The sequence below is a fragment of the Fistularia commersonii genome, chromosome 17 (genome assembly GCF_037954325.1).
Source record: "Fistularia commersonii isolate RoL2024-O1a breed Wild chromosome 17, RoL_Fcom_v1.0, whole genome shotgun sequence".
In the NCBI taxonomy this organism is placed as follows: Eukaryota; Metazoa; Chordata; class Actinopteri; order Syngnathiformes; family Fistulariidae; genus Fistularia; species Fistularia commersonii.
The window spans coordinates 10186951-10201542 of NC_141300.1; the positions used below are offsets into that span (position 1 = coordinate 10186951).

General features: G+C 40.2%; 1 protein-coding gene across 1 annotated transcript in view; it reads left to right on the forward strand.

The window, feature by feature from the left end:
* The window catches only part of LOC147225070 (uncharacterized), a 53413-nt gene extending 52045 nt beyond the window's left edge, over nt 1–1368 (forward strand). Inside the window, exon 15 of the mRNA XM_086163589.1 lies at nt 1032–1368. Coding sequence (XP_086019715.1) covers nt 1032–1098 — 67 coding nt within the window. The 3' untranslated portion in view covers nt 1099–1368. The remainder of the gene's footprint in view (nt 1–1031) is intronic.
* Nucleotides 1369–14592: the final 13224 nt, after the last annotated feature.

The following is a 14592-nucleotide window of genomic DNA, read 5'->3' on the forward strand; positions in this document are numbered from 1 at the left end:
TATACTTGTATAATGTGATGCCAGTGTCAAAGGACCAACATTTCCATTTGGTTTCAATGCCTGAATTGAATTTCTCCATAGACTCATTGTGTTGAAAAGCCAGACTGGACACATTGAATAGCTGTTTACACTCAGAGTGGGTCTGTCTCCAACCACATGCAGCTAAAGCCACCATAGCTAACCTGCTCAGGGTAATCACTGCACACACAGACACACACAAACACACACATACAACATCCACCACTGACTCAATAAAACACACTCGAAAGAGCTGTGACCTGACAAACACACACGTACTCTATCACATACACCCGTGCACCACAGTCTAGATTGGACATTTTAATCTAAGAAGCGCAGGAGGTGTTTGTCGTGACGATGAAGCCAGGCTGAGCTATAAGCATCTGACAGCAGAGTTACACAACTCTGACAATAATGATGAAGTCGTGCTGAAACAAGCAGCCCTGACATATGTATTGTTGCAGTTTTAGCTCATGGTGGCTGTCCTTTGGGAGCATCCATGGCTCTGTGATGACACACACCCACCTTAATGAACACAACTTTAGGTAACAAGCTGGCATTTGTCCCACATCAAGGGGAATATTCATGTTGGCTGTTGTCAGGAAGAATGGGAGGTGACTGAATAGTATTTGTTATGAGTGTTCTTGTGATATGTTTGTTTTATTTATTGTTTCATCATTGTTTCTGTTTAAATATGCTCATTCACTGTCAGTAAGTTGTCATATTGCGAACAGCCAAAATCCAGTTAATCAGCTCCACAGCAGTCAGACACGATGACACCTCTTTAGTGGTATATGCTCTCTGATTATTTATTAAACTCAAGTATGGCAACTGCCTTTGCTATAAAAAGGAAAACTGCTATAAATCAGAATCAGTTAATTTATTTGATCAAAAGATAAACAACAGTACACCAATTATCATTAATAGTAACTACAAGACTGTAATTGTTTCCTTTCCCTTTCTACCATCTAAAGCTTTTCATTTATTGGTTTCCTTATGTCCTTGACTTTCAGGGAGTTGTCGTCGAAACATCAGACCAGCGTCCCGTTCAGGACCGCCAAAGAGTCCAAGCTCATCTAACACTGCAAAGAGGGGAAGCCACCTGCATTGAACACACTCCCTTTGGTCTGAAACCCAAATATTTCTGTTAAAACCTACTAATCACAGAATTCCTGCATTCTGCGAATGTTCTTATAAGACAATTTGTGCATAAAACATTGCATGCACCTAATTTGATACTACTTTTGCAGCATAACAATGTTTTTATTGTCTAACATATCTGGCCTTAATAAAATAGTTTTACTGTCTTGAAATTGTGATATTTATTTTGTTAGTTAACAAAAGCCTTTCAGTTGCAGTTTTATTTCAATTACTCATGTGTGTTTATGAGTGTCTGCTCTCATCACGTAATATATATATATATAGTAAAAATAGTCTTGTCAAAATATGCATGAAATTGCTTTTTTAGCTTTTCAGCTAATCAGTTCGCTACAGCTGAAATTTAACTTTGCAAAAACAACCACCCCAAAAGCCTTGGAAACCTCTTTCTCAATGTGGGACATTTTTAGATCTTGCTGCTGGGTTACGGTTCTGCCAAATAAATGCGAGCTGTGGGGCAGACACCGCCACCCAAGTTTTCTTAATCTAGTTGGGACCACATAAAAGGGGAAGAGTATACATCCAAATGACTAATCACAAACACTAAAAAACCCAGAGCAGTACCCTTTTCTAAGGATGAAAGAATGAAAAATCCAACGCAAATAGAAAGAAAATAAATCAAACGTTGAGGCTACAGTTAAAGCATAGAGGGAAAGCTGACAGAAATCAGTAGCAGGTCACTGCAGACTCAAAGAGAGCAGGTTTGAAAATGCCAGATATGCCAGGGTGGGGTTTTTTGCATGTTTGTTTTAAGAAAAAAAAAGTCAGTTTCAGTTCTGAGCATGTTCACTGATGCAAAGGTAAAATGAATATCCTAGAACGGAAGTTACAGGTGTAATTTTATGCATTAAAATAACATTGATTTGGTATTGATCTATAAAAAGGGAGCTCTTTTTACATTTCCGTGCCGTTTGAATCTTCCTAATGTTTTCCATAGAAGTTTTTCTTATGATTTGTTTTGAATGTAATCACAAAACCAAGTGGAGAACATAAAAACAGCATAATCTGATCCATTAAGTACATAATATAGAGTATGCACATTAGAAGTGCAACAAGTACAGCAACTTGGAGCATTAGGTTTTATATAGCCAAATAGACTTGGTAAATTAAAGCATGAGGCCAGATTGATTGCAGCCACTGGAATGAAAACTAATCCAAAAAATTAGTGATGTGTGTGATGAAGGAGCCTCCGCGGTCCACTGAGTCTTTCCGTAACAGACGTGATTTTTCAAGAGAAGCGAGTGGGTGTCTCTAAAGGTTGTGATCTCCCGTCGCAGCCGGTCAGTTTACAGTATAATGCGCCATGGCAACACATCCTGTTTAAAAGTGAACCACCTTAATGATAAGTGATAGTCTCCCCCCGATTCAGGCCCAAGACATTTAGCCAGATTGTCTCACATTTTTTTCTTGATTACATGAATGTCCAAGAATTAAATATCATGTCTTTGCTCATAAATCTTCCACGCCATGGATGGATTGATATGTGTGATGAAACAACACACACTTCTATCCTCAACCTGCACAATGTGATTTTATTGTGTCCTTCCCAAAAAAAACCTCCTGAAGGATTTAGTTTTCGCTTGTGTCTTTGTGGACTGACGCATTTTCTCATAGTGACACATTATAAGCAGTGGAATGTACAAACAAGACCCTCTGACCTCGTAATGGTTTGACCCGGTAGTTCAGGATCAAAGACAAAACTGCACAACCTGGCCATGTGGGCAGGGACGGGGGCCGGGGCAGGCGGAGAGGGGTCGCATACCTCTGGTCACTTAACCTGCACTGTTTCAGTGCCACTAATTATGAAATCAACAGCCAGCCTGAGAAACATTAAGCTTTGACCTGCTGTTTGGAGACGTTTGAAAAGAATACCAGGGTCCATTTTCGAGCAAAACGAGAAAACAGGTCCGGCACGATCTCAGTAAAGCGTTAACAAATCTTCCGCCCTCATTTTGATTTGTATTTATTTTGAATCCCTTTAGCTCCACAAAAATAGACCGCAGCCACCTGTTTCCAGTGTAATGATTAACAAAGTGCAGTTTTTCCATCATGCTTTCAGAGGGCAGCTTCGGGGTTGCCCCAGAGCTGGATTGTGAAAAGATGTAGCCAATGATGGCCCTCTGACACAGAGTTCAAGTTTCCTATCTGCTTCTTGATTATTGAGGCATGTTGTGCCTGTTATGTCAAACAGGTGAAACGCTCTTAACAGTTAATGATGATGGAGTAATGAAGACGCAATCAGCGAAAGAAGTTACTCCAATGTTTGAGAAAGCTGCAAAAGCGCTTGAATTGTTTTATGATGGAGAAAAGTCACAGCTGTGTTACCATCAGGCCATTGAAAGCAGTAATAGAATATGAAACGGTAGTTTGTCAGCAGGCCTTTGTCATGTCGCATCTTTGCAGACGACGCTCTGAATGTCTTTAACAGATTCACTCCCGTTCCAGTAGAATACTTCTCTGCACTTTGGTAAGCTGTGTGCTAATGTGTGGATTCCTCATATGGAAGAAATTCATTTCAACATTTTTGATTCATTTTTATCCTCTTCTTCTTCTCCATTCGGCTTTTCCCCTCAGGGGTCGCCACAGCGATTCAACCTTCTCCATCTAACCGTATTCTCTGTATCCTCCTCCCTCACACCAACTACCTTCATATCCTCTCTCACTACGTCCATAAATCTTCTCTTTGGTCTTCCTCGAGAGCTCCTGCCTGGCAGCTTGTTAACATGTTTATATTCAACAAATATGCATTTAAAAGAAGCATTGTAGGTTTTTAATTGCTAGGTAGTGATGGTTGAGGTCATTAAAATGCATGTTCATTTTTGACAATGATGTACTGCTGTTATTTTAAGCTGATGCCAGGGAGAATGGAAGGGTTCAAAAAGTGTCCTTCACTGTTTTAAAGTTTGAAAAAAAATGAAGAATTGACTGTCCTAAGAAGATTTTACTGTATTTCTGGATCATTTTCCGTGAGAAGCATAAAAAGTACTGCTTACTCACTTTGCCATTCCAAACGACAGGATGGAAAATTTCACTGAATCTGAACATGAGAGAATAATTCCAAAAGTTTCAAAAATCAGACAGGATAAAAATAAAATGAATTCCAAAAAAATCCTACATCGTTGGATTAGAGTTAATGATTCTCTCCTGTTTCCCAATCATCCGCCCTGCTGAGCTACTCTACAGACACATTCCTTCTTTGAAGGAAAACGGGGAAGATTGTCTGAACCTGATGTCTCATCACAGCGGACGATCCCTGTGATATATAAGCCTGGAGCGTCTCTGTTTCACTTCTGCCGGGAGCCCCAAGTTCACACTAATGACAACGCCATAAATAATCACTTGTAACGTATCAAAAGTAATTTGTTCAAGAGCTGGCTTGTCCAGAAGTACATAGTTTAGTTTCCAACAGACAAAAGACACACATGCCACTATTCAAAGACATCGACCTAAAATCCAGCAGTGATTTATTCATACTTTTGGCCACTTTGATTGTTGAGCAGATACATGAGAACGTGATATCTGGGTCAGAACAGCCGAGTTAATGCCTTACTCATGCGACAATAACAAACACTGTTTAAACACCTGAAATGACGCCAAATTAAACATGTGTATCACAATGTAAGAGCTGTGATTCCCCTCCATATTAGCTTACTGACATCAGTCACTTTTAAATAAAAATCCAAGAGCTGGACACAACAAAAAAATACCAGTCCTGGGGTCAAAAAAAGGCAAACAATTTTGTTAATGAAGAATTACTGAAATACAATTTTCATTTATATTTATGTTATTATCATTTCATTTATGAATCTTTTTTTAGAATAAAGAAACACAAACTGCAGATTTAGGGGAATTGAATTATTTATCACCAGTTGCACTTTAGATGTCTTCTAGCTCATCAGCAGGACATTTCTGTTAAAGTGCAACCTTTGAAATGAATCAATTTAAAAAAGCAAGATGAAATACGTCCTTTGTAGGGAGGTGGGGGGTTGCAAGTCGCGACTGCAGGACTTGGACTGAAGCTGATCCCCCCTTTGGTCCTCCTCCAGAACATCAAACATATGCCGCCCCTGAAATGTACTCATTCCTGATCCTACCCTTCTTCCTCACACCCAAAGAGAACCTCAACATCGTCATCTCTGCTGCCTCCAGCTCTTCTTCCTGTCTTTTCCTCAATGCCACCGTCAGTATCCCAGACAACATCCCTGCTTTCACCGCCATCTTCTACACCCCTCCATTTCCTCTGGACCGTTCCACTTGGGTAGGTCCCACTCGTTCACACACAAGAATTCTACCTTGCTGCGGCTAACCTTCATTCCTCTCCTCTGCTGGTCATACCTCCACCTCTCTAGATATTCTTCCACCTACTCCATGCTCTCAGTATAGATCAGTGTCATCTGCAAAACAGCATAGTCCATTGACATTTCTATCTAACCCTATCTTTATGGTATGACTTCATTCAAAAAGACTCGGTTTTCCCGCAACTACCTGGCATTGTTATTAAATGAACTGTGTATCAATATCTGATACCGTTAAGAAGAGTCTTTGGTGTTGATCCATACTTTCACCATTGTAAGTGCTTGATCCAAACACTTCAACAGTCACTTTCTATTTCCGTCTGTAAGGTGATGCCTGCTGATTGTTCTGTAGTTGTGACGTACAACTGGCCTCCTTTGAGAAAAGTGGTTCAAAATGCAGTGGGGGAGGGGGTCCAAATCCCCAATTCTTCCCGCGGGAGGGAGACCAAAATGGAAACAGCGGAGCAGGGGTCTTTCTTCCTTTATGTCACTCGCAGCAGAAAGTTTCACTTCTTTCGCGCCTGGGACGTAATAGGAAGCGGCAGGCAGGAAAAGCGAACGGCAGCATCTGCTTCCCCCAATTCATCTGCAGCTGATGATGAAGAGGGTAAATTCAAAGTGAACATCCTGTTCATCGGGCAACCTGTGGGCCCCGTCGACACGACACGCGCATGCTTGCCCACACTCTGACAGCCATCTGTTGCGTGATCTGCAAATGAACTCAAGGCGCTGTGGCATCTCTCAGATCCATGTAATATGATGTCTTATGTATTGTTGTGGGAGTCTCTTGTGCTTTGACCCACAGGGCTGGAATTCTTAGCCCATCTGACACCGAGCAGCTCTTTTGTTTCCAAAGCTGCATCCAGTTTTTCTTGTACATCCGTGTTTTTCATTCATAAATGGAGACCTTTCATTAATGCTTTGCACGGACAGAAGTAAATCAAATGGAAGAAGCCTGATGATAAAAGTCATTGATTTATGTCATTGGCAAAGAATCAGTGACTAATCAGAGTGCAGTAAGAGCCAAATGCTACTTCCTTTAGGCGAACTTGTCTGTAAGTCTCATAAGGAGCGCTTGCATTTTTAGGGAGGCAACTTATCTCTTCAAAATCAGCCTGCTGGCGAAGCAGAAGAAACACTAGAACTTGGGATTAATTCAAACATTGCTGTCTCTTTCAATCTTGTAACTTCTGAGGAAGTTGCATCAGACTGAAAATCAAGACGATCGCCAAAGTTTTTAGTGTTCATCCATCATCATCATAGTTTCATAGCAACTCAGCATCTCATCTTTGCTCAGTCCGTTGAAACTGAAAATGTTCCTCTTCAAGACGTCCCCGTCTTGCTCTGCCTCCCGTCAAGATTAACAAACATCTAACCTCAGCTCCTTTTCGACTGGAAGAGATTGTGTCACTAACGCAGTTATAAATTCTCGACCGGTCGTCCTTCTGCCTCTCAGAACAATAAATGTCATCATTTGTCAAGCAGTTTCTGACTCTGCTGAAAGAATCAAGATTGGGAGAAATAGGACTCACTGATTTACTGCTCTTTGCCTTCAGATAAATCGATAATGCTTGTCTTTTAATTCCTGTGCAAGATGATGGATAAGTTTGTTCTGAACACACACACACACACACAAGGTTCTGGTAACTGTCTTACTGAGTGTTAAGGAAACCCTGACTGAGGTCTGTTGGCCTTCAGTGTAAATAAGGTCACTACAGCTTCAGGCACTGTGATTTTACTGGCTGGCTGATGTTAACGTGACTGCCAGAGTGGCTTCTCTCCACCTGCCTCGTGGAGATCATACACGTGGAGAGTCGGTTCACGTAAGATGGAGGGGGTTAAGAGACCTCTGATTGGTTCCTCTTCCCAATGGTTAATAGGGAAGTTGTATTTTTGAAGATTAATATTGTTCTTGTACAACTACTGTACCTTTGGTCAATCCAAAATGTTAATGTTACCAAACCATCAAGCCTGAACGTTTAGGTTTTTGACTTTCTTGAGAGAATATCCATATGTACACCTTTATTAGGCACTTACAAGTGTGCAGAATTATTATGCAACTAAATAAGAAACAAAGATTCTCCCATCTCACTTATTTTCATCTATTAAACTCAAAATTTACAAATAAACATTTATTAAATAAAAAATTAATAATTAAAAAAAAAACCACACACCTTAGTGACCAAGATAGCCACCCTTGTTTCAAGATCAGTCACAAGCCTTCCATTCACGGAGTCAGTCTGTTTCTTCATCTGACTCAACTTTTTTTGCAGCCTCAACCACAGTCTCCCAGACACTGTTCAGAGCGGTGTACGATTTACCTTCACTGTAAATTTCTTATTTAAGAAGAGCCCAAAAGTTCTATAGGGTTTAAGTCAGGTGAAGAAGGGGGCCATGTCATTACTTTTTCATCTTTAAGGCCTTTACTGGCCAGTCACGCAGTGGACTACTTTGATGCATGTGATGGAGCGTTGTCTTGCATAGAAATCAAATTCTTCTTGAAAGATGCTGACTTTTTCCTGTGATGCTGCTTGAAGAATGTGTCTCCTAAAAATTGGCGGTAGGTCTGAGAGTTGAAAGTCCACCGAGCTCATCTTTGATAATACCTGCCCTCACCAGTACCCCACCTCCGCCTTGCTGGCATCTGAGTCAAAGTGGAGTTCTTTGTCCGTTACTGATCCAACCATGGGCCCATCCATCTGCTCCATCAAGAGTCACTCTCATCTCATCAGTCCACAAAAGCCTTGAAGAATCTGTCAGATATTTCTTGGCCCATTCTTGACGTTTCAACTTACGTGTCTATTTCGGAGGTGGTCGGGTTTCAGCCTTTCTTACCTTGGCCGTGTCTCTGAGAACTGATCACCTCGTACTTCTTGGGTAGGCTACACGTGTGGAATATGGCAGCACTGGAGGATAATGGGTTCCTGGTAGCTTCATGTTTGATTCTTCTCAAATCTTTGGTGGTTTTAATTTGCTTCTTTTCTTCTCAACATGTTTCTCGCAACATTGTTGACTATTTGCAACAAAATATTTGATCGTTCTGTGGTTCATGCCCCAATATCTTATCAAGAGTGCTGCATCCGTCTGAAAGACTTTTTATAATTTTTGACTTTTCAGAGTTAGTTAAATCTCTTTTTTGGCCCATTTTTCCTGAGAAGATGCATTAAATCCAATAAGCATTTAAGTGCATGCAGCTTGGAGTTGGAAATTATGGATAAAATGATTATATGGTCAAAATAATCACTTGCCTAATAATTGTGCACACAGTGTAAATTCACTGATCTTAGTGATTTAGCTGATATTTTATTGGCAATTTTTTTTCAAAATGTATGTGAATTTCTTTAAATTTGTCAAAAATCATATTTTATAGCCTATAATATTAGTTATTAAAACAGTAAAACTGCTCGCGTGCCACTTTGCAATATTGCAACGACCTCCATAATGATGTCAATTTTTTTTTCTTCCTCAAAAAGCTGCTCATGTAATCAAAAACGATTTCATTTGAGTGAAAAATCTTTCAAACTGTCCTAAAAAAGTTTGAGTTTGCAGTGCACACCAGACCGGTTTTGTATCGAACTACCCCGGCATCCCTGCCTTGGCACTATAAATAACGAAAATAAGTATTGAGGGTGACTAGAATTGACGAGCACTGATGCCTTCATTGTAGCGTTTGCATGTTCTGGATGAGTTCTCTGTGGGTTCTCCAGTTTCCTTCTGGGTTAATTGAAGATTAAATTGTCCACAACTGAGCGCGAACGGTTGCATGTCTCTGTTCGCGGCCTGGTGATTGATAAGTGATGAATCCAGATTACCCGATTGCTCCGTGATAATGTAGAAAATGAATTCATGAGTGGGCGGCACGATGGCGCAGTGGTTAGCACTTAAACCTCAAAAATGGCCCTAAATGAGTGAGTGAGTGAATGGTTGTCTGTCTGTATATTTGGCCCTGTGATTGACTGGCGACCAGTTAAGGGTGAACCCCATCTCTCACCGGTGACAGCTGGGATAGGCTCCAGAAGCCCCCTGAGTGAAGGTTAAGGGGCAGACGATGGATGGATGGATGATTCCATGGAGCAATATCCTGTTTAGGTCCTCTTGAACTAAGATTAAAATGAGTAATCAGCAAGATGAGTATTAGAGGCACTTGAAATTGTCAACTTCTTAATCAGAACTGGATGAGGTTCTGCAAGACGGGCCTCTTCCCTCATCACTTATTTTCCTATGAATTATATTTTCTGTGCCAGAATGGCTGCGGTTTGCCTGAGATGACCCTTTGAAATATTCATAGAGCCGACGATTGGTACATTTATTCAATCAAACATACAGATTTTGACTTCCGGCAGAGAAAATAACGTTTCCTTCTATTCCGCTGATAATCACGGGTTTTGCTTGGCTGGGCTGGAAAATAAATGACCCAAACAACCCGAGTCACTGATCCCATATTAGATGCCACTTTTCCAATTTGTTTCTTGTTTTGCCAAATCGATGAAGCCCCAATGTTTCGTCCAGATCAGACATTTATCATCTACCCATCACTGCCGTCTAAAACCCATGATCGATCAAGGGTTGTGACAGATTGATCATTTTGTCACTGTGACGCTCCCTATATTATTATATTTATTATTATCACGATCGGTATTATACTCATTATTCTACACTTATGTCATTGATATTTTTGAAACTTTTTTTTTATATTAAACAGAAAAAGATTATTCTACAATGAGGAATTGAATTGTCACAGAATCATAAAAAAGCCCTGGATTTCCTTCTTCAGAACGAGTCAAACCAGCATCTCGTACTTCACCTTTACAGACTCCTCACTGAACTGCCACGAAGCAGGAAGATCGCAAATCAAAAGGTAATCCACAAATCATCCGATCCACACTGACACTAAAACACGAAAAACATCGTAAATTCCGACTCCGCCCTGTCGACGCCTGACTGTCAGACAAGCAAACAGGACAGACCGAAGGTTAAAGTGACGGAATAAAACCAAGAGACAAAGAGCAGAACCGGACGATCGAGCTCGTAAATGTTGGCGTCGGAGTCTCACGGCGAAACCCGTCTCCCCCCCTCGTGCTTTTCATCACGCCGGCTCTGACCCTTCGGGTGTCGAGAGGCTAAATCTCTCAAGAGGTTTTCGAGGTTGTAACACTAAAACATCCTAACGCAGCAGGGACTCTCCTCAATCACACATCGAGATACGGGTGGAGAAGAGGTACTTAAAGGCTTGGAAAAGACACAGAAGATGCAATTCTACTGTCTGCAATTTACTGGCAAACCAGGATGTAAAGGCCGTCATGCATGTGTGTGTGTACAAGCGCTCGGTTCAGTCTGGAAAAAGATCCAGGACACACTGGTATTTATATCCTGCAGCTTTTCATTTTATGTCAACAAATTCGAACAGATATTCTATATCAGTTAGAAAACAGGCACAACATTCAGATTACGACACTGAAATAGACACTGATGTGTTACTATGAAATTTCCAATAATCACGTTTTCCCCATGATAGTGTGTCCAAATAGAATGTTAAGGAGAGTTATACTTTATTACAACTTTTGATGAAATCTAGAAACCCCTGTGGTGGCGTGCAAACAAAAATAAGTCATGTAAATGTAAATAAACAGGTCGTTCAAGGAAGTTTCTATCGAATCATCTGGTGACTTGTTTTTCATTTTTGTGACTAATCTTCTTTTGATTTCTTACTTTCATGGACATTTTTAGTTATTCATTTTGATGGACATTTTTAATTTTTCATTATACTAAATATCGATAGTGGTCCATTTTCTTGGCTGCGTGGAATAATGTGGATATACCTCACAGAAAGGCTTTGTTGGAATTGAACCAGGGACCCTCTTTCTGTGAGGTGAAATTTTATCTGACAATTGTATCTATTTTAAGAATTTATTTTCATTCCATTGTTGATTCTTTTTAACTTCCAATTAATTTATGACAGAACTTGATATTATTTTTTTGGATTCCATGAAATTCCTCCCCATTATTAATGATTATTTATAATTTATACTTTATCAATTATTAAAATCAAGTTGTTACATATTGTTATTATTATTATTACTATTATATAATTTGATGCAAATGTTCTTATCTTTCGGATTTTTTTTTTATTTTGAAATAAATTCATGCTAATTTTCAAATGATATCCATGTGAATTTTTAGTCTTTCACGCGCTCTGCCGATTTCATGTCGTTTGTCTTTCAGATTAATTCCTCTAATTTTCTGGTCTTTTTCACCCGTTTTGAAGTCGACAGATGTTCCCATTTGAGTCCACATCCTCATGTTTACTGCAACACATTAACCAAATTACAGTTTTATGGCACTCTGACTAATTTGTGTGTGTGTGTGTGTGTGTGTGTGTGTGTGGCCGATGCAGCGAGTGTCACCACACTGTGATTCGTCAGTGAAACAGCCCCATCACTTCCTGCGTTAATGCGGGCTGACATGGCAGAACGGCGGCTCGGCCTCCACAAGCTGTTCCCGCCTCATTATTTATGATAGGAGTGTTTCACTCAGCTGTCAGAGTCACCGGGTTTTACACAGGATGTAGGTTTAGGGTATAAAAACGTGTCTAAATAAATAATATCACTGACAAGCTGTATAAATCAGTGGCGGAGCAGCGGCTCCGGGTTCACCACGGAGCCGCTGCTCGGCTCCGAGGTCAGTAGCGTCCTGCAAGATCTGTTTGTCACAACAAACACACCTTTTGATCACTCAGCCTGGAAAGCCTTGAATCTCATAATTTCTCTCTCACACACACATACACACACACACACACCACTGGCCACTTATTTTTAGCATTACAAACTACTGTGTGTGTATGTGTGAGTTGAAGAGTACACTCCGTGAGGCCCTTGTCTACAAACGCACTCCCAGCTTTCTGCCGGCCAGGGATTACACACTTGCGCACGTGCGCACTCGCGCACACATTCATGCGCTGTCCTTTTCTGTCTGAATTGCACAGCTGTTTGATGATGCAGCGAAAATCCCAAAGCCACTCCCCGCCCGTACACACACACAAACACGATACGCACAAGATACACACAAACAGACAAGGTTATCTATATGATACTGCATTTTTCTTACACTCTTCACATGTAGGAATACTGGTACAATTCTGATTTATCTGATTTTTCATTCATTCTCTCATTATCTATACGGTTTGTCCTTCTCTCAGAGTTGCAGTGGTGCTGAAGTCCATCCCAGCTGTCGTTGGGCAAGAGGTGGGATTCACCCTGGACCGTCACCTGTCAATCACAGGGCCACATATAGATTCATACAACATTAATTCATTCAAACATCATTTAGAAACATGCAACCATTTTCACTTCTAGGAAATTTAAGCTCTCCAAATAAGATGTTTTTGGACTACATGAGGTAACCAGAGCACCTGGAGGACCTTCTTGCTGTCAAATGTGATTTTTTTTTTTTTTACTGCTCGGGCTGCTTTCTTTACTTTTAAAGTAACATCTATTTGATTTGTGATCGTGAAAAACATCTATTTTTTTTTTTTTTTTACACATAGGCCTACCAGCTGTGCTCCAGATGTTTCCGCCAGCCGTCAGAATGCATCTGCATCGGTGCGATTCATCTGAGGGAAATGATCCCGAAACATTTAACGTGATCGTCTCAGTCCTGTCTGAAGTGTTAATTTCCTATTTTAGGAAGCAATTATGGGAAAAACATCAAACATCTACTTTAATGTCTTGCAGCCTCTGTCCTCATGTGAGGACATTAGGTTTTGAGTTTAGTTTTGAGTTATTTATGCTTGGCCTGTTAATGCTATTGCAAAATAAGAGTCTCCTTGGAGACACTGAGACTAGTCACATCCACCAATATGGGCACTTCCTCTTCCTTGTTAGAAGGTAGAAAAAGAGATGGGATTTGTCGAGTGCCTTTTGTTCTCCATTTCTGATGATTTATTCATTGTGTCTGCCCCAATTGGCTTCTGATGATGTCATCTGCAGTGTCATTGGCTAATTCTCATTTATTAGATTAATAACTTAGTAGCAGCACGGTTCATTTCCTGTTCATTAGACCAGGATTTGAATATCCTCTTCACATTAGTGAAAATAAATGCTTTAAAATACTTCTGGCTGTTATTGCATTACATGTTTTATATTTTGGGATTTTTATTGATTTATGAGATTTATTTATCTCATATATTCAGACACAAACAACAAGACGGAACACTGAAATACAAAAAGGATAAAGAATCATTGAATGGAAGTGTTTTGAATAGCACGTTATTGCTAAGTAGCCTTAAATGCCTCCATTTAGGGCTATTTAATGGTAAATAAAGGTATATTAAGGACATAAGGTCCGGGCCACATTTTACTATTCACTCCCTCTCTCTCTCTCTCTCTCTCTTTCTCACACACACACACACACACACACACGCACACACACACACTGTCTCCAATCGCTTGTTCCTAGACAAGTTACATAAACTGCAGCGTTTTCTGTTCGAGAGAAGAGAACAGCTGCCGCTAACTGGCCTCGTACCACCCCTCACTGTTTCTGCCAAACACAGCAGAGAGGGGTCAAACACACGTGTACATACACACACACACATTCTAATAATTTTAACACAGTTGCATAACCAAAATATTGCACTCCCTCATCTATTTGTTTTTAATTGGGCCTTATTTGACCTGAAGGTGTAATCATCATCATCATAATCATTATTATTATTATCATTATGGTAGTGGTATTTACAGTAGCAGTCAGATTCTTAGCATTAGCATCGAGCTACATTATGTTTCTTCATCAGGTGCTTTTAAATTCTCGTAACTCTTTTGGATCAAGAACAAAGAAAAGCATTTTCTTTGCATGCATTTTCTGAAAGAATAATGACTTTACTTGGCAGGCACTATTTGAATTCAGCAAATATGATGTTTGTATTTTCATAATATTAAGACATCTCTTCACAGTTTAAACAAAGAGAATGTGATTTTTCGTTTTCCCTTCTTTTTCCTCGTCGGACATGGTGACACCACTTGACTGCGGCCTTGAAAAGAGCTCAGCCTAGAAAATGACAGAGGAGCTCCTCTGGTGGAATCCGAATGATTGAGTTTCTTTCTCTGTCTTCTGTGGAAATTCT